This window comes from Rissa tridactyla, chromosome 1, assembly GCF_028500815.1.
Source record: "Rissa tridactyla isolate bRisTri1 chromosome 1, bRisTri1.patW.cur.20221130, whole genome shotgun sequence".
In the NCBI taxonomy this organism is placed as follows: Eukaryota; Metazoa; Chordata; class Aves; order Charadriiformes; family Laridae; genus Rissa; species Rissa tridactyla.
Genome location: NC_071466.1, coordinates 194,504,325 through 194,525,288, shown reverse-complemented (window position 1 = coordinate 194,525,288; position 20,964 = coordinate 194,504,325). Strand labels below are relative to the sequence as shown.

The 20,964-nt window shown below is 38.7% G+C and overlaps 1 protein-coding gene across 6 annotated transcripts in view; it reads left to right on the top strand.

Annotated features, from left to right (window-relative positions):
• CADPS2 (calcium dependent secretion activator 2) overlaps positions 1–20,964 on the top strand; it is a 321,875-nt gene that overhangs the window by 105,126 nt on the left and 195,785 nt on the right. For all 6 annotated transcript variants that reach the window (XR_008466879.1, XM_054204611.1, XM_054204601.1 and 3 more), the window contains exon 3: positions 2,177–2,509. Coding sequence is in view for 5 of the 6 variants with exons in the window: in XM_054204611.1 (XP_054060586.1) it covers positions 2,177–2,509 (333 nt within the window). In the remaining variant the exon portion in view is untranslated. The remainder of the gene's footprint in view (positions 1–2,176; positions 2,510–20,964) is intronic.

Here is a 20,964-nt window from a genome sequence, read left to right as displayed (position 1 = left end):
CAGCCCTTGCATTGTGGATTAATGGTTTTGAATAATATGACTGAAAGTAGGTAATGAAAGGTGAATGATATTCTCATGATCTTACACTGTGTGATTGGCAGATTTATTTTTTTTTAATTACACTGATCCAGTTATATTGGCAATACATAGGGTCGTGTAATCTTGGATAAACATGAGATTTTGGGAGGAAAGAGCCTATAAATTTTCTTAATTTAGTTCGTTCTTCTGCATCTGCCTTCTCTCATTGACTATGCAAACTAATGTGATGGAGGATTTAATGCTGTTTATGAACGCTACAAACTAGTCTGAAGTTTGTTTGAAGTCATCTTTTTAAAATATTTTTTTCCTCTTTGCTTTCCAACGAAGCTGTTGGAGGAATGAATCAATTGTAATAGCACGCTGTTAAAACAAGGAAAGGGGAAAGGCTTAATATCCTTGTACCTGTTTGCGTTGATAAGTTTTATTGCTGAGTGGAACTTCTGATTATTATTTGTTTTGCAATGAGATTCAGTATTTGTGTAGCATTTTTAGGAAATTAATATCAGCTTTAATTGACAGTAACCGTATCAGGTGCCTTTATGAATAAGAATTTAACCTTAGATACTTATGTTTCCAAAAAAGGAAATCTGTCCTGGTACAGTTAGAGCATAAAATATGGTTAGCAGATATTGGTGGTGTTTGGTTTTTTTAATAATATGTTTGGGCAAGTACTTTTAGGCTTAATCTGCAGCCTTCTGTACAATATCAATTAGGATATCCGTTGAAAGGTATATTTTATAACTACTTTTTAAAATATGCTACAGGGAAAAATGCATCAACAAGCACCATAACTTTTAGAATATGTTTTTCTTGATCTGTTTCCACCTGTGCACTCCTCTCTGCTCAGCTTTTTACAGCTTTTTCAGCTTTTTCTCCTACTGCTCTTGTTTTGTATTTTTCAAACAAAGCAGAATAATATTCAAGGTTTGTTGTTCGGTGCACCGTCTTCCAACGCGTGATAGCATACGGAGTCAGAGCTCTACTGTGCTGTCATTTCCATTCATTGCATTTTCATAGCTCTTGGTGACTGAAGTGATTATCTGAAAATGCATGGCTAACTCATCTTCCGCTTCATAGCGTCTGATTGAAGAGAGCGAACAGTCGGAAAAGTGATGGGTAGGAAATCTGTTTCGACTACATGGTATCACATCTCTGCTTTGCATTTCAAGCCAAGTGGTTCTCCCTGAGTTATCCATTCAATGGCACGATGCAGGTTATCCCTTCTCCAAGGCAGACGTCAGTTGTTTACGTGGCTGATCGTGCTGCAGTGGTCATCTTTTTGTTGGTTGCATTTTGTAGAGGAACAGTTTCATGAGACTTGTTACTAGAAAAGAGCTGGCCACGCGCGGTGACTGGAAAGATCAACCTTGCCAAGGCCTGTGTTAGAAGAAGATAAGATTGCAACCATCCTTGAACACAGAAAAGCTCTTACAGAATGCTGATGCTCATTTAATTGATTTGTTGTTGCAATTTGCCTTGTCATATCTTAGAGTATGTGTAGTTGGGAGGGGGTTTTTATGTTGGGGTTTTTTTGGGATTTTTACACAGAGAATCCCTTGTTGTGTCTCCAGTATTGTATCTACAGTAATAGAACCAGTTCTGTGTCTTTGATTTTTTTCTTCTCTGTACCGTTAATATTGATTGTGGTGTCTCTAGTATTTTCTTTTTCCTGGATTTCTGTCTCATCTTCCATGAGATGCTTGGCTGGCTTAAAGATCATATTTTAACTCATACTCCTGAGTTTTGAGACAGTAGCTTATCCATTAGTTACTTGCAAGTAACTTTAGACTTCTGTGATTTTAATGGAGGGAAGATTATTTAAATCTTGTAGATAAGTTTTAAATTAACTGCTTTAATTCAAACTTCATTCTAGCTCAGCTATTGCAAATTTATGCATACTTTAAAAGCTATGTGGTTAAAGTACTTATCCAGTGTAGAAACTTACTTTTTCAACATGGTCAGTTGTTTCTGTGTGAAAACTAAAGCAAACTTGGCCTGTATGACTCTTCCTTATAAAGCCATCTTACATAGAAGCAAAATATGAGTTTGTAATCCCTTTATAAGGGATTGCTTTGTGTTTGTGTCCATGACTAACTTTTTCTGTTTCTTTTTTTTTTCTTTTTTTTTCTTTTTGAAGGTATTTCTCAAGAGTGACCGGGTTGCAAGAATGGTCCACAGTGGAGGATGTTCCGCAAATGACTTTAGAGATGTTTTTAAGAAAAACATAGAAAAGAGGGTCCGAAGTTTGCCGGAAATCGATGGATTAAGCAAAGAGACTGTGTTAAGTTCTTGGCTAGCCAAATATGATGCCATATACAGGGGAGAAGAGGACTTATGCAAACAGCCGAATAGAATGGCCTTGAGTGCTGTATCGGAGCTGATTCTGAGCAAGGAACAGCTTTATGAAATGTTTCAGCAGATTCTAGGGATCAAAAAATTGGAACACCAGTTGATTTATAATGCCTGCCAAGTAAGTATTGGTGTCACTTGATTCTGTTGTGTTCAAAATATCTCCCTCCCCACCCACAGGTCAAGTGCTTCCTCCCTCTGTGCAGAAGCCTTCAGTTTTAAGTACATCTCCACAGTCCAAGGAGGTGAAACCTCTCAGGGAGGAATCTTTGCATCATTTGGTTGCTGGAGAGCACTTGGAAAAACGGTTTGCGAGAGTATATGGTACTTATGCTACAGGGATGTCCTGACACCTTTTACAGTGTCACAGCTCCAGTGATTTGGGTGATTCTGCAGAATGTTCTATGGTCTATAATATACCTGCATACCCTCATATAAATTACATATGTATGTTTGTATATACATTTGTGTGTATGTGTATATATCTTTAAAAGAAACTTGCTGCTGTAAATACATAGGTGACAGGTGGTTGAATTCATGATTCTCTTTGGCCATCCAGTGTCTAGAAGTTCAGGATGTTAGAAGTCAATGTGCTTCATTTCAAACACCATCTACAAAGCTGATTTGCACATTTTTACTTTGATGTTCTGTTGGATAAGAGTGATGTTCCCCATAAATTACTGAGGCCAAGACTAACAGTCATATTTGGATTTATATGTATAATCTGTTGCTAATCAGTAGTGTAAATGGTATGTAAAAATATTTTAGCTGACCAGTCTTCATAGTGATGCAGCTATAAATTAGCAGTTACTTAGGGAGGAAAAACCTGAAAAAAGCAAGGTATTTTTGAAAGTCTCACAACCGACCAGTGTGGATGTGACATTTAAACTGCGCTCAGGCAGCTTTCTACACTGTCTGTGAAATAGTACACGAGCCTACAGCTAAGCAGTTTTTCTTATATTACGCTGAAGGCTGGCTTGTAGTTACGGATCTTCTGAATACGAGAACAAATGAGGAATCTTGGACATTGTTGCCTACTTCATTTATGGAGTAGTGTGGCATGAAATCATGTAACTGTTCTATGATTTAAACATCTGTGGTGTTTCCATCTCAGGGTCATAGATCCAACTTTCATAATGAGAAAGAGTATTATTTTATTCTGCATGAAATTATGAGGGCTTCTGTTTTCACTGTGAGCTGTTTGCTGACAGGGTGGAAAGAGACTTCTGAGCGAGCAGTATTTGGAATGGAAAGAGATAGGAAATATTTCTTCTTTTTTTCCTGTTTGCCCCATCTTTTTCCTTTTGCCTCTTAATTCACATACATGTACATCATGAAGCTAACCACTGGGATATATTGGTTGGTAACAAGATAAAGAAGTACTGAAATCTTGGGGGATAATCCTGCTTATTTGTGGTTTTTATATAATAGAACATAGAGGCATAGGAGAATTCAGTTTGGAAGAAATCTCAGGAGGTCATTCAGTCCAACCTCCTGCTCAAAGCAGGGTCAGCTGTGATGACAGACCAGGTTACTGAGGGCTTCATCCAGTCAGATCTTAAAAGTTCCAAGAATGGAGATGGACTGCGCAAACTCTGTGGGCAACCTGTTCAATACCCGAAAACATGAAAAAAAAACCAAACATTTTTTCCCTCAAAAGCAGGTAACTTGTTACTTATAGTAGAAATTCTGTATGGATTCCTCCTTTCTCTGGTGTCTGATGACTGCTAAATCTTACTTTATATGATACTGAACAGTCAAAATCTGCTGTTAGTCTGTGTTGTGCCAGAGGAACACGGACATACGTGATTGTAGAGCTTTGAACAATTAAACAAAAAAAATTTTTTTCTTTAGTCTGGAAGTGGTTCTGATGATACAGTTCATGAGGTTCTTGTGTTTGTGTACTTGAAGGCTTCTTTGTTTTGGTTCTTAATTGTTGGAATGTTGATGGAACAAAGCTGGTTGGCAAATGTCAATGAATTTTGGTCTGGTTTTGGTCCATAACCTACAGAGAGACTGAAACATTGTAGTGACTCATTTTTGTCTTCTACAATGGTAGAACTTTGAGCATGGGATGGAGCATGGGATGGTGTTCTCTTCTTTTTTTTTTTTTTTTTAATTGCAAATTAAAGAGGAAACAATCTTGTGATTGATAGGTAGGAAGGGAGAAAGACTGATCATCCTGATGTGTGCAAAGATGACTCAATGGGATTAAGAGAAGACTTCTTTTTCTCTTTGAGCACTGAAGGCTGTAAAATCTTCTGTGCAGGTCTCGAAAGTACACATCGTTTACCCTGGATTCATATAAATATTGGAGGATGGGAAGAAAGACAGACTTACCTCTTTGGAAGCATATGTAGGAGCACCTGCATATTTCAAGCTGGGAAGAATTGAGAGGGAAAGGCTTCAAGCGTATACCCTTCTTGTTTGGGGTTCTAGCTTTCTGAAGATTTTAGTCTTAGGATGAGATTACTTTGCTAAAGCAAAAACTTTCATTATGTATTCCAACAGAGTTGCTACCAGCCATACATTTTATATCCTGTTCCTGTGGTCCAGTCAAGCACATAATATACCAAAACTATGAGGAAAGTCTGTTGAAAAGAAAAAGGCAACAATCAGCCTTCCCAGGACGTGTATTGGAGACAGCAACCAGGCTCTGATAATGTAATGCCTTTTCTCCTTTGGCAAAATCCCTTACTTCTCATTATAGTTTTAATAAATATTTTAGTTTAGGCTGTATCTTATTCCTTTCTATTGACAGTGTATTTATAGAAGATGAGATGAAGTTAGACCTGGATTTCAGTCAGCGCCAGCAGTTTTCATTCTGCCCTAGAAGCCTCTATCTGTCTTTATGAAAATGCTCACTTTCATTTCCCTTAGCTGCTGCTGTTTAGAATACTAGAGACTTGCAGATAATGATAATCAATAGTGTCTGGGAGCAGTCAGATAAGTGAAAGTCCAAACAGATGTCAAAATAGTATTTTTTGATAGAGGTTTTGATGAGTTGGCTTCTAGCCTGTGCTTCTAGCAGAGAATCAGATATATGAAATTCTGTATATTTTGCAGCTCTGAGAAACAGCTGCCCTTAACAGCAAATCTGTACAGTTATAATTTGTCCAGAAAATTCTTTTTCCTTCCTCCCTTTTTTTGTTCCTTCCAGCCCTTTGGAAATAGGAAACAGAAAAATGTCTTACAATGTCGATGATAAGAGTAAATTATCCTGCACCTGCAGGGCTGCTAAGCAGACAAGGATGCTATTTGTAACAGTAGGAGGTATTGTCTGCCAGCCTTCTCCTTGTGACTTTCTCTGCATTTAGAAACTTTTTTATTGGTTTTCAGCAGCTTTTGCTCCCCAGCCTGTTCTAAATGGAGTATTCCCTTCAACTTTTAAACCCTTGGGTATCTTGCAGCAGCTTGTCAGACAATTCTGGTAGGATGTGGGTTACTGCGGGTCCACACAGGTTGCCAGTCTCCATCCTGTATAGCAGTGAGAAACAGTGTTCGTTCAAGCAGCACAGGAATATGATAAAAAAATAAAGTGAAGAGTAATAGGCCGGCTCTCTGACATTGTCAAACACAGTCCTTGTAGCTCTGAGAATTTTATGCATTTTTATTGGAAGAACAACTTTTTGTCACAATCTTTTAACAAATACTAAATGCCTTAGCTTATCCTTTGGTAGTGAACATTAATGGGATGTTCACATTAGGATGTTGAGACTTCTTCTAAGATCTTATTTTCAACTTTACAACTTAGAGCAAGGCCAGCAACTGCTGCCAACCACCTATGTCTCTTTGTGATTAAAAGATTCAATTTGGTAAGTGCTGACACTTTCACCTGATTTTTATTTACATTGTGTTGCCTTGAGCTGTTTTTTGTGATAAAGAAATGATTGCCGGTTAGCCGGGACTTAATGAGCTCCTTGACTTGCTTTTGAGATGCCTGACCACAGTGTGTTGTAACGATTTCTTTGATTTATAGAGATCAAACATGATAAAGTCTTTTTTTCTTTTTTTTTTAATTACTCACTGATGTAGAGGATAACTTTGATGCAGAAAGTCAAACTGAAAGTCAAACTAAAACTGATGTGTGGTCATGCACTATTATTACACCACTTCACCAGCACCAGAATTTTTGTATCAGGTAAATCATCGCTCTACACAGAGTTAATTTTATTTTGAAAGTACCTTTATAACATTGACTTTTTTGACTGATCTAAACCCCTTGTCTCGGGTGTGGAAAAAAAGAGACCAACACAGATCTTCATAATGAAGGAACGACTGCAAGTCACATTCTGTTTTCTGACAGGGAATAAATAGTTTTGGGAATAATGTAACAGGTTTTAAGAAGAATTATTTGCCAAGTCTTCTACTGTCGACGTTCTGGGAATCCACCACAAACTAATTCCTCTGGAAATAGCTTTAGATGGTACTTTGCTGCAAGATACAATATTCTGTTTAAAAGCCTTGTATTGCTTCTGGTTCACATCCTTTATTATCTTTAGGTTTTTCAAGATGTAACTCTTTGTATAAGTGTCTCATGTTGAGAATGATGGACTATATTGCGTCTTCCATAATAAATTTTTGCACTTTTAATTATGAGAATATTTTCTGTTAAGAATTTCTCCTGAACTGAAGTTTGCTCATGGTGCTCAACCACTTGGACTGTTTCACCCTTCACTGAAGTCCAATTAATTATGCAGGTTTGGAAATAATTCAAATTAAGGGCAATTTAATTTGCAACAAGGCCTTCATAAATTTGGGTTGTTTGTAGTTCTGATCCTTTGCTCAGTAAAATCATGAAAAGTAGTACGGTTATGTAACGGATCACAGAATTTCCCATACTTCTGGATGTTTTTCGTAGAAACTTTCATACCCTGTATAAGTTATAGGGACAAATACAACTTTATGAAGCATGACGAATAATGATATCTTTGTCCAGAAAGTTTCAGTGTGGAGTTGATAATCTTCTTCTTGAAGTAATTAAACAAGTGTTAAGATTTCCCTTAGTATATAGACCAAAACTTAAGCAAATTCATGAATTTCTTAAGTTGAGGCAAGGCACAGGAAAAAAAATTGTTTGGACTGTGTATGATACATACTGCATAACAGTATGTGTTCTATATCTAAGTCTTTTTAGTCAAAAGAAACGATTCTGGCTCTCTGAGATGTTACAAGGTGACCAGGGCTTCAGCTAAGCCAGTATCTTTCCGATGGTGACCGATGACTGTCATCATTACTTATTTCATGATAATTTATACCTGAAACAACAAAGTAACCTCTGAAAAATGTTGGCAAGGTCCACTGCTGTGTATTCCAGGTAGCATCAGGTGTTAGATAAGACATCTACTCATTGAGTATTTTTGTGGGACTGTGGGAGGCTGTAGAGTTATAGTTAGTGTTCAGGTGTTGACCGCATTTTTATATGATAAATGTGAGTCTAGAAAGTTTCTGCACACAGTCATGGTGCAATAACAATATGCTTCCTTACAGAACAGGTTAGTGCTTTATAAAATTGTCTTATGTGTCTGTCAACCTGAAAAGTGTTTCATGTCTTTGATAACAGAAACGTTCAAATGTTCACACTTCAGGCTTGTTCACACATCAACTCTATTGGTTTCTAGTACCTGTAAATACAAGAATATATCTTCTCCATGCTCTCCTTCTCTCTCTCAAAAAAAAAAAATCTGCTTTCTGATTGATTTTTCCCTGTTCTACAGGGATTTTTCTCCCTGATCTTCAGATCTGCCAATCTGCCACTGTCTGTTCTAGATTGAGAACAGAATAATTCAAGCCAAATATTTCATTTGAGAAATAAATTTTCACTTTCTCACAGGATTTTAGATGTTGTCTCTTCTACATGTGATGTCACTCTTGATTACATGCACACAGGAGTTTAATATGAAGTTATTTCAACAGTTATCTTTTTTACCTTTTTTTTTTTTTTTTTTTTTTTGCTGAGCTGCTTCATTTCTCTTTTACCTCTGCTCAAGAGTTCTGGAGAGGTCTTGCTCAAGACTAAAGTTTCAGTGCTTTGGAAAATAGTGCTGCAAGGTCAAATAAATACTCCTCCAAAGATTACTTCTATAATGGGACTGTGTGAGAAATCCAGAGCTAAGCTGAACAGTGTATGTCAGGCCAGTTTGGAGTTTCAGCTTAATAATGGGAGTTCTGGTGAAAAAGAAAGTCTTGGAACCCCCAAGTGATTCAGTTCTGCTAACACACACTGATGATACTTAAAAAGGAGGAAAAGATAAAAGTTTGAGCTCCTGTAAACAAGTGTTCTCTTTCTAAAATAACAGTTTACTTTGGAAAAAAATCTTGTGATTGCCCCAAAGGGTGTTGATTTTTTCTCATTTACTCTTAATGATAGAAGAATGATGGAAAGAATATTAAAGCATCCTCTGAGAAGCAAGTTGCTTTTCTAGCATGTTATTATCTGACTCTGAACAACATTAAAAAGCCTTGCAAGTTACATAATGGAGAAGTATTTTGAAATATTTATATTTGTAGTTGAAGGAATACTGAGAAAATATCAGAGAGGAATGGAATGTTGGCAACAGTTACTCATTTTCAGTACTTGAGGTATTGCAGTATCCTTCTTACATTCAGCTATGGGCTGAGAAAAATTGGCTTTGACGTCTGCATTTAATATTCAAAGGTTTCCTTTTTCAATGTTAGTGTTAAGAAAAAACATTGAGGCGTAATTTTTCACCTTCAATCACTTCTAAGACAAAATTTACGTGTGGATTTTTTTATCAAAGAACTCTGTGCATATGTGGCTTCTGTTCTTGTGTTTTGTTTTCCACCTGTGTGAGAGAGTTGGACATGTATGGTCTCTAGTAGCCTGAGAGACTACCTGCACTAATAGACTAGTGGATTTACTTTTATTTTCTAAGTTAGCATCCTTCTGGGCCTGTTCTCCTGTGTATCACCTTTCTTGTCGTAAGAGGTAAGCCAGGCTTGACTGAGAATCAGCAGAGAGAAACTGAGAACTATCCATCTCCCCTGCTCTGTCTTGTGCCTCCTCTGAGGATTGAAATCATCAGCATTGGGATTTCGGCTGCAGATCTTTCTTTCAAGCTGTTATGTTTTCCGAGACTGTCTTTGGCGTTCTGTGAGTGCAGGAAAACAGCAGCAGAATGGGCATCTTAGCAGAAAAAAAATAAGGAACTTGTTTTTGCCTTTGTTAAAGCAGATCCTTTTAAGCTGCTTCTATTTTTTTACCTTTTCCTGTGTTTCTTCCACAAAAATATTCTTTTGGAGCCTACGTGAAGTAATTAATGCTGTTTTGACATTCTCTTGAGTTCCAGATCCAAGGGAGTTAAGCTGCCTCAATACTTGAAGCCAAATATATCCAGCATTTAACTTGCACTTATATTAACATCACCAGTGCATTTGACTCATCATGTTTAATGTTACCAGCTGAGGATAAAATTCCTCTAGTTTGTTATTAAACAATAAAAATAAACCTTTTCTCCCAAAGGTTGTAGTATTATTTTTCTTTCAAATAATGTTTTTTGTTTTTAAGGAGAGATTCTGTGTCTGCAGATAAACAAATACAAAACAAATAATTCTTACAGCCACATTACCAGACTGATGATTAAGCTTACTAGTATGTCTGATTCCTAGCTTGTGTGTGCGTTTGAATAAATGCTTGTGAGCAAGCTGAATTAAGTTAATGACCCCTTTGCATGAATTTGTCACCTGTTCTGCTTAAGACGTGGTAGTTTTCTGGGTTCCCTCTTTATCAATTCAAATAAAGCAGTTTTGCTTAGAATAGTCACTCCCTTCCCAAGGATCAATTTGATTATTTAAGTTTGTTCCTCTTCGGGGTTTTTCATCCTGTGGGGTGTCTTCCACAGCCGATGTGAAGCCAGCAGAAGCAGCTGAAAAAGCCATGGGGAAAGAATGAGCCTGTGTTTCCATATCACTCTCTCTCACTGGGACTGAATGTCTTGTTCTGAAGCTTAGCTGCTTTTTTCCCCCCATTTGTGAATTTTTTAACCCTCTTAGCTCTCCCTTCTTGAGAGGTAGTTTCTTTGCAGCTGGCTGCCTGGACATGGTTCATGTGGGTTCCTGCACCCCAGTCACTCCAAAGGGAAAGATGTGGCTAAATTTGGAAATGAGCTGGCTAACATAGATGGTATATACATATTTTAAACAGAAATGTCAAAGCACAGCCGTAACAGAAGATAGGCTGTCCCGTGCAAGAATAATTGTGTATGTAAAATGGCTGAGAGATCTGCAGCTCTCTTTGAATATACTATGATTTGGGGGCTTATTTTTTATCCTCTAGTAAGGTGTGTTTGTGGCTGTCCTAAAAATGAGAGAACTCTCAGGTCACCTTTTCAGCTGTCTTCTCTGCTGAGGCTGTCCTAATCTCTAGGATCTAATCTCTCAATCTCTCATCTTCCAGGCTGTCCACCCCAGACACATCTCATCCTGAAAGACAATTGGTTCTCAACAGAAGAGCCGTCACGCAGGGAGATGCTCCTTGGCCTGTCATTTATTCCCGTATTTTGTATTACAAGACTCAAAGATCGTTGTTCATCTCTTCCAAATTCAGTCTGGTGTTAGTGCTGAGGCTGTCTGGTTTGTGATTAGATGTTCATCATTTCAATCTTCCAACACGTTTACAAGAAAGTGCCTGTTTCTCTATAGGTCTTCTATAGGTAGGTAGATTCTCTTCATTTTAGTTTTCTGCCACAGGCATGAAAAAAGTCTCAGGCTAAGTGAAATAACCCTTCTTTGGTCAGTTACGCAAGTAGAGAGAAGAAAAAAAAATAATAATTGCAGCCCTCAGTCTAAAAGCTTACAACATACTGGGAAGGGGACAAGTTAAGAGGAGAGTAAAAACAGGATTCATCTTTGTGTCCTCTATGGGAGACTGTTTCTTGAGATGACAGATAGCTAAAGTGCCTGGAAGTCAATTTATTTATAAACAGGAAAACTCTGAAATAGAAATGAGGCTACCTATTTAGTAGAAATGTTGACTTCTAGCTGCTGTTGAAAGGAGCAGTTGTATGGTAAGCAGTCTAGGGCTACGACAGAAGAAATATTCCTTTGCAAATGAAGTAAGGGAAGAGTCAATCCCTCTGTCGCCTCTGAATAATCTGTTTCCCTAACTGGTCGTGCAGTGCCAACCTTTTCTAATGTGGGAGCACTAGGACTGCCCATAAATGAGGGAATGTAATATTGAGCTGTGCCTGAGAGAGGTACACACAATTTCTGGAGTAACTTTGTTTTATTCCTAGAAGCACCGTAAAATCATGCTCCAATCAATCTGTCACAGCCTTCTCCCCAAACTGTCTTTCCTCAGGAGACTGGAGACAGTGGGATCTTGCCTGAAACACCTGTCCCTACCTTAGGGAAACTTATCTGATCCAATTTTACTATACTGCAGCAACTATTGTTTTACAGATGGATAGCAGAATTTCTGCAACTGGTGTTTTCCCACCTGTTTAATGTTAGTCGCTTCCTCCCATTCCCGTGTTTCCAGGAGGGTGGCAGCTGGAAGCTTATAACTTCTGGCAGCAGGTCTCTGCAATTGTTCATTTAGAAAACTGCTTCAGGACCCTGGCAGCAGAGGAGGAAGAGTGAGTCCTGCTGTGGGAAGAATGCAGGTTGGACACCTCAGGTGCTGGGATTGGGTCCAAAGCACAAAGGGGAAGGAAGAAGTGTTAGTGATTGGTGACTCCATCCTACCCAGGACAAAAGCACCCATCGGCTGGCCATACCTTTTTACTTGCTTCTAGCTCTGATCAGGGACATTGCAGAGAGATTGCTGAGGCCCATCTAGCCTTCCATGTACTGCCCCTTGCTGCTTGTCTGTGTGAAGACCAGTGACATAACCTTGAGGAGATCAAAGGTGACTGCGAGACTCTGAGAGCAAAGATGGCCCAGGGTGACACATCCAACCTGCATAATTGATGTCCTGAGTGAGGTTTTTACCTTTTGTTGTGGCACCTTGTTCTGAGAAGAACTCATAAGAAGTGACAGAATGAATCTGACAAGAAAGCATCGACATGTTTGTGAACAGGATTGCTAACCTAACATGGAGGATTTTAAACTAGGTTTGTTAGAAGATAGGGAGCTAATTTAAGTGTTAAGTGAGAAAGCAATGCATGTGGAGAAGATACATATGGTAGAACTCTACAAGAGAGATGACATTTTTTCTCAGAAAGGAGAGCGTTCATAAATGTGTCTACACTAATGCCTACACTATAGTGTCTACACCATTTGGGCAACAAACAAGTCCAGTCTCTGAGTCAGTACCAGAAGGGGAAGTAATATTGGTAACGATGTGGTGAGGGTCAGTTACTGACCAGCTGAACAAGAGGATGAGGCTATCTACAAACAATAGAAGTCTCCCAGTGCCAGGCCTTGATCCTCATGGTGGATTTCGGACACCTGCCACCAAATTGCTGGGACGGTAACATGGCATTATGCAAGCAATTGGGGAAGTTTCTAGATCCTGTTGGTGATAATTTCTGAACAAAAATGCAAAAGGAGCCACTGGAATTAGTGCTCTATTTCACCTGCTGCTCACAAACAGGGAAGAGCTGGAGGTGAGTGTGACCACAGGTAGCAGCTGGGCTGCAGAAATCGCCCATTGACAATTCAGGAGTTGGAGGAAGGCTGAGAAGGTAAGCTGTGGACTTACTCTCTATTTAAAGAATTGCTATGGTGAGGCCCTTGAGGAAAAGGAGAGCCCGGGAGTTGGCTGATTTCTTAAGAAAACATAATAAGAGTTCAGGAATAAAACTACTCTGTTGTACAGAAAGCTTGAGAATTATAGGTATTACCTTAGTCCCTGAAAAGGCTGTGGAGCACAATCTCTTGCAATCCATTTTCACATTAATCATTGTTAGTTTACGTGGATGCTAAGAGCAAATCATGACTGACCAACCTGACTGCTTTCTTTTGTAAAACGACTAACTATGTTAATAAGGAGAACAGAGAATGGTAATGTACCTTGACTTCAGTAGGGCTTTTAACATCGTCGTCCACCTTATGTTTTTAAGTTCAGGAAGTATGGTCTGGACAAGTCGTCTATTAGAGGGCTTGAAAATTGGCTAGGTTGCTATGGTGAAAGGGTGGTAGGCAGTGGTTTAAAAGCTCAGTTGGTAGCTGGGAACACAGTACTCCAGAGCTTAGTATTAAGTATTTTTATTGACAGCTTGGATGATGAGACAAAATGTATCTTCAGCAAATTTGTGGACAGTACTAAACTGAAGGGTAGAGTGATGCAGCTGGCATGCTGAATGGTTAAGGGTGATCTTGAGCATTAAGCTAACAGGAACCTCATGAAGTTCATCAAGGAGAAGCAAAAGGTTTTGCACGTTGGGAAGGGTAAATGGTCATGATTACAGGCCCAGAACCAACTGTTTGAGTTGCTGCCCTGGTGAAAAAAAAGCATGCCATGGCATGAGGGGTTGGGGGTGTGCAGGATGGGTGACAGGTTGAGTAGGAGCCAGCAGTGTCCTTTAATTGCAGATGAGATAATACTGGGCTACAGAAGAAGCGTGTAGGTAGGAAACTGAAGGAGTTGTTTTTCCCCTCTGCCTGGCGGTGGTGAGGGAGCTAGACTTGTATAGCCTGGCAAAGAGGAGTCTAATGGGTGGTCTAATAGTAGCATACGACAAACAACTTGGAGGGACATTTCAAAGACAAAGATGACAGAGATATTACTGTGTATTAGCGGATGGTATAGCAAGAGTTAACTGTCACAAGCTGTGACTTGGGAGATTTAGAATGATCACTAGAGGAAAATTTCAGTGTGAAGGTATTGGAGCAAAGGAACAGGTCAGCCAGAGAAGCTGTGGAACCTCCATCTTGGAGGTTTTCAGAACCTAGCTTGACATAGCCACAGCTGACTGACCTACTGTTACCAAGTAGGAGGCTGGACTTAACCTCAGAATTGCCTATCTGACCAATGTTTCTATAGTGCTGTTGCTTGTACTTAGAACAAAAATGAAGAATGTTGATAGGAGGTGCTGACAGTGGTACACAGTTCTTCATGCAAACACCTAAATATTACTGTTTATATGTTTGCTAGGTATCAAAGCCTTGTTATAGTCAGTGGAGATCTAGACAAGCAATGGAACCTAGAGAGCAGTATCAAGTAGATGAGTTCTTGCTGGTCAGCTGAACTCTGTATGGGGCTTCTTAAATACTGGACTAGTGTTTAACTAGAGTTGGCTGCTTAGAGAGCATACGGAGCCTTTGTCACTAGAGATATTTTCTCGTAAGTTGCAGAAATATGTTTCTAGACTGGCCTAAACAGAGGTTGCCCTTCTTTTGGGATAACTGATGTACAAGGTGTTCTCTGACCTATTTTCTAAGATAAGTGATATCAGTGAAGTTGTTTGTAAGCATGGGAATTTTATGATTACAAAGTCTTCTTCCAGTAGGATAACAGTTGATTGTAAAGTAAAATAAATGTTGGCTCTTTTATTGCATCACAAAAAAAAAAAGTTCCCCAAGTTAAAGACTTGCTAGCTACACACTCTTAAGCGATATTTTTTCATTGTCATTGTTAAGGTCTTTTTCCTGATAATTAAGTAAACAGAATTAAAGGCTTAAGATCTATAATATCTTTTCTTTTAAACCTCACTCCGAACATGAGCTCGCTCTTACTCTCTTACTCTCAACGTACAAACCAACTCATTATTAGTCCTGAGCATGAAGAATAGTAGGAAAATGAAAACAATTTGATTAATACAGTCCACAGAACTCCTCACTTGTGGGAATGAATGGAGTAGAGATTTGGTTAAGATCTGGCTGTGGTCACCTCAGCAATTTTTCGACCTGCCTGCTGATTTGAAAGAAATTTGATGTGAGAAAAGAACTTAGAAAGGTTTCTTGGAGTACTGTGTAAACAGGTTGCTTGATCGAAGTAGCAGGTTACAGTTCTCCATCAAGGAGAACAGCTGGTCATATCTTACCGTGTATCTAGAGTACACATGGAAAGAGAGCTTTCTATGCGGCCTGACCATGGTGGATTTTCAAACAAAACCTTCATAGATATGGAAGTCAGTTTCTCATGATGCAACACGAATCTGTAGATGAAGTTTGCCTTCTCATACATTAACCTATGGATTACATCTGTTTTTTAGCCTTTACTCAACTATTTGGGATTTTTATTTTTATGGATAAATACGTGCACATCATTAATACCACTGACTTTTAGAAAAAGCTATCAACACAGAACATTCTCCAGCTGATGCTACACTGTTGAACAGAAAGGGAGAAACTGGGATTTCATTTCTGTCATCTTCTAGCTTCTCTCCATCCTATTTACAAACAGCTTCAGTAGTATATCTTTCTGTCCAGTGATTTTCTTAAATAGTTTTCCTTGAAGAAATTATTAGCTTTTAAAAATATGTCATTATTAAAATGCTCAGATATTGCATATATTTAAATACAAATGCAGACTTTCAACTAAACAGAAACATTTTGCCTATTTGAAAGAACTGTTTGTATGTAACTGAGTGTCTTGGTATGGGATGGTTTTTTTTCCGTGGTGCATTTTGAAAGCAACATTGTATACAGTTTTTTGACAGTGTGTGATAAATCAGTGCTTCAATTGTGAGTTGTCAGCCTGAATTTGAAGTTTTCTATCTGGTTAAGTCAGCCACATATAATTATTTGGGGGAAAATATTGGCATGACATTCAAGGTGTTTTTGCTTACTTAATGCAAGGCTCATTAACATTTATTGCCCTAATTGCATATATTCCCTTTGGTTTCAACACTCCGAAGAAAATCTAATCAGTGATTAATAAGGCAAGAAAACATTCTGCATGATATTTTTGGAGAGTGAGGAGGGTAAGCAAAAGGAGAAGGGATTTCCTTCTGAAGCAAGGATAATTTTAGGAAAATATAAAACACTGTGAGCTCGTTTAGTATTATAGGACATAAATATGCATATACCCAGAAGGCTTGCATGCTAATCTTTGGGGTTGTCTTGGAAATGGAAATCTCTGTGCAGGTGGTGGGAGAGGAGGAGGGCGGAAGGGTTTTTCTGAGGAGGATCAGGACATGAGTCATAGCTCTTTTAAGGCCCATCGCTTCCTGGTTAGGGTGGATGTGGGAGGGTATTCCCTAGCCAGAACCTGAAAGCAACTTGTGTTGAAGGAGACAGCCAGTATCTATTTCAGCAGGATCCGGGGGAAGGTGAGAGGGAGAATAAGAACACCCATTTCTTTTTATCATCTTAGCAGAGATTACCAATGCAGTTGGGACCTCCACAGTATTTACGGTAGGCATGTAGATAACTGCTTAAGTGCTTTTAATAACTCTCTGGAGGCTTCTCTGTCTCTCCATTGATTACCTAGGGACCCCAGGTTTCTGACGTAAAAGATGCTTTATTTGGATGTTACAATAGGCTCTATGCACAGCTCTGAAGCTTTTTTGGCTGCCTAGCTGTAGGAAGAACACCCCCCATACAAATAACAAGGCAAAGACTTGAGTGGAAAAAAAAAGAAGTTAAACTTTTGTATGGAGATTTATGATTTTGTGGCTGCAAAGTGGGGGTGGAAGGCATTTTGTATAATTAGCAACAACTGAAAAGTTTGACGTTTACATTGTGGAAGACACAGTGCTGTGATGGGCGTGTGGAGTCTGTCTTGACAGGATCCCTGAACTCCAGTATCTGGATGTGAAAAACAAGATACAGTTGGATAAAATATGTTTACAGTATGACACAGTACAGATCTTAATATTTCTATTCCTGTTAATAAAAGAATGATGCTTTGCATCCACATCCTTGATTTGTCTTCTTACTGTTTAGAGTGATTAGATCTGTAAGTAGTAAGAACCTGCCATTATTCTCCTTCCTTCTCTCTCAGCAAGACGTGCTTTCCTCAGGTTTTTGTCCTGTCCAACGGAGGTGGTTGAACATTGTAGTCTCAACCAGAACAAAGGGCAGACCTGGGTTTTGGCTACTGATCTGTGCATTTGTCACAAATGCCAAGAGAATGGGAGGCAGAAGTTTCCATTGACACTTTTGAGCTGTGCTAACATTTTCTTCTCTTCTGTAGTCTGCTACCGAGCCACTAATGTGGATTCTAATATGATTCTGATCATCCTAATGTGGCTTCTGGAATTTAATGTTAGTACTTGTTGATTTAAAAACACTGCTGTTCTTAAACAGCCAATAGGCTGACTTGTCCTGAGCCCGTGACACTTTTTTCTGAATGACCAGTTCTGTAGTAAATACCCAAGGCCTGATGGTACTGTTCTTATGGTGCAGTCTTGATATTTTAGCAGGAGGTTTGGGGGGAAGGTTTGTTTTGTTTTGTTTTCCTTTTGATTGATTCCTAGAGAGTTTAAGTGTGGTTACTATCTGATTCAATTTATTTAGAAGTGTTGCATCTGTGTTCAACGTCTTCATGAATATCCTGGAGAAGGCAGTGTAAGGGAAATCTCAGAGTTTACAGAGTACCCCTAATCTGTTTGGGGTACTCTAATGTTGCTCTAGTTTCAGGGAACTCCAGAAGTAACTCACAAAATGCAAAAGTGTGATAGATAAGCTCTAATGTAGCTAAATGTAAGGTAATACATTAGAGGAGAAATAAACCAGCGCATGCCCACAGGATACTGAACTGAGCATGGGCAGTTACAGCTTGATAAAACCACTTTGAGTTTCCCTGGAGTGAAATCATGAGTTCTGTATGCAACAGTAGCATCGCTTTCCTGCTGTGTATAACCTTCTTGTGCCCATATGTTGAGTACTGTGTGCAGCTTTGGTCTCCCCATCTCATGGATATAGGGGAGGTCAATAAGGACCAGAGAGTGGCATTGAAAATCATGGAACAGTTGCTTTTTGAGGAGACTGAAAGGGCTGAAGCTTTTCAGTCTGGAGGTGAGAAGGCTGAGGAGTATGGTTGAGGTTTACAAAGTTATGAAGGCAGTGGCCAAGGTGAATGTGTACCCTCACTCACCAAATGCCACACTGCTAGAAACTGGGACACTTAAGGAAGTTTGTAGGAGACTGAAAATGGATGCAGCACTTCCTTATCTGGCTTTTGGAGAACTCTCAGGACGTTTTGTCATGGGGGGCAATGGAGACAGACAGCAGCAGAGGGTTCAAAAGGGTTTGAACAAGTTCCTGGAGAACAGGTCCATAAATTGATGCTAATAGGACTGGGCCTGTATGTACCTTCTAACATCCCTCTCACTTCCTTGGGCTCCACAGCTATCATTGGGGTAATAATGCCCTTCGGAGAACAACCGAGCTCCAGAATTTTCCCCTAATAACCTTGGCAGCTGTCACTGTCACACATACAATTTTGGGCTGGATGGATTATTTGTCTGATCTAACAGGGGTTTTTTAGTAGTCTATCACAAGCAAGATGATTGTATAATCCAGAGAGAAAATAAGAAGATATTTCCTTTTAAAATTTGGGCGATGAAACAAGAATTATAAATACATATAATTACATATTTTATTATTTGAAGACTAGCATCATTTTATGAGATTGGTCAAAATGCCAAAAAGGATGTAAACCAGTAGTTTGTAAAGGGAGAAATTTAGAATAAAGCATGATCTATAATTCTTTCTTTTTTAAAATTCTTACAGCACTGGTTTGTAGAATGGCTTCTGTAAACTAAATGTTTTATCGGTTTGCTACCCTTAGTTTCTATCAATTGTCTGTTTATGCTTTTAAGCTTTAAAACAAATAACCTGTCTTGGTTTATGCAGGCTTTACTGCATCTCTACCCATCCTTTCCTTGGGAAAGCCAAGGGTCTTCTCTTGTATTAAGCTTAAAGTAAAGAGATTCTTCTTGGACGGTTTCTAACAATTTATAAATGCAATATAGGTAAAAATAGGATAAACTAATTGAATTGCTCTTAGTTTTATTATTTAGATCTTGCTGGTTTACCTAGAGGAAAGTGCATGAAGATAGTGCTCATGAAAGCAACAGCCGTATTACTTTGAAGCATGCATCAGAATAAGTGCTGTGGGATATGAACCGCTCTGAAAACAAACAAGCAGGATTCATGCGAAGGGTTACACACATGATTTCACTGTCCACGGTGACCACTCGATATGTACAACTAGAGGGATACTTAAATCTCCTGCTTTTTTTTAATCTAGTCTCTGAGTAGGGGCCACCACTTGCGTAACAAGTTAGTTGTAGTTGCATTATGAAGACAAGTGGACCTGTAGCCAAGACCAAAACATAACTGGAGAAAGAGGCACGGTTTGCAATTCTGGGATTCCGCTTTATAGAATAGAGCCTCTGCTACGAAAATAACTTGAAGTGAATGTTCAAGGAAACTAAGCAAGATTGAGGAGCCTGTTGTTGCAGAAAAGGGCATCAATATAGTGAAACTGTTCTTGATCAATATTCTAATCGGTGCACTTATACATCCGTGTTTATACACTTCATAGAAGTGGTATGTCCTGATTCTCTTCACTGCAGAGAAAGTCGGAAGAGCACCAGAATCATGGCATTTATGGACAGGCTTGTGGCAGTCTGTCAATACTGATACGAAATGAAAAACCATTTACATAGTGAATAAAATAAAATTCTGGGGCTTCTTAATGTTGGAGTTTTCTTTTTTAATTTAATTTTTAGTGAATTTTTCTCTCTCGGAATGTGCTGGTAGTAAGGTCCAAGTGACAGTTCTAAGGCTAAGCAGAGAGTCCCTGATACTTACAGGGAACTGCTATCATGAAAATACCGACGAAGAAACACTAGCTAAAGACAAATCATTCACTGTCTAAGTACCTGCTGTCTGATTTGTCTCTCCTTGATGCCTGAAAATACTGAGTCTGCTGTGCATAAATAAATATTTAAAATATTTGTATTTAGATCAGTATTTTAGATCTTTTTCACTAAACCCCCACATAGCGTAATTAGCAGCCTCTGTGAACCAAATAAAGCTTCAACTTTTATCTTTGCATTAAATCAGAGGAAAAACTAGTAGCAGACTCAGCCTTGTGCCAGAGAGACTTCCTCTGTAAATATGAGGGCTTAGCAGACTTTCTTCAAGCGTTATCATCCAAATACCTAGTCAAAAAAGGTGATTTGTGTGCATTATTGATTTTTATTTATTTATTTATTTACAACCCACATGTCAAGATGTGGCCAAGAAGAGAAACAGATCATTTAACTTTTGGAATTTAGGTTAGCAGACCACCAATTTAATTTCAGATCGGTGTTCTAAAATAAAATGGAAAAAAATGTTTCATTTGGGCAATCGATGCAGAATAATGATAGGACAGCGTGTTGTGGAAAACGTGTATAAATTTGTGAAAATCCTGGCTGGGAAGCCCTACACTCTCCTCAGCCCGTGTGGATAAAAAAAGAGCTGGGGTCTGTTCAAATCCAAACAGGCAAACAAAACCATCATTCTTTATTATGCAAAGACACTTTTGCTACTTTTTCAAGTGTCCTGTTCACAAAGTATCAGCTCCAGTCAGTATATAAAACTATGCAATAAAATATCGAGGACTGCGTTTTAATTTGGGCTAGGGCAAATTTTGAACCATTAATTTATTTTTCAATTTCCTTCATTAAAGATAATATTAAACAGAGAATACAAGTTGCGTTTGGAGAATCC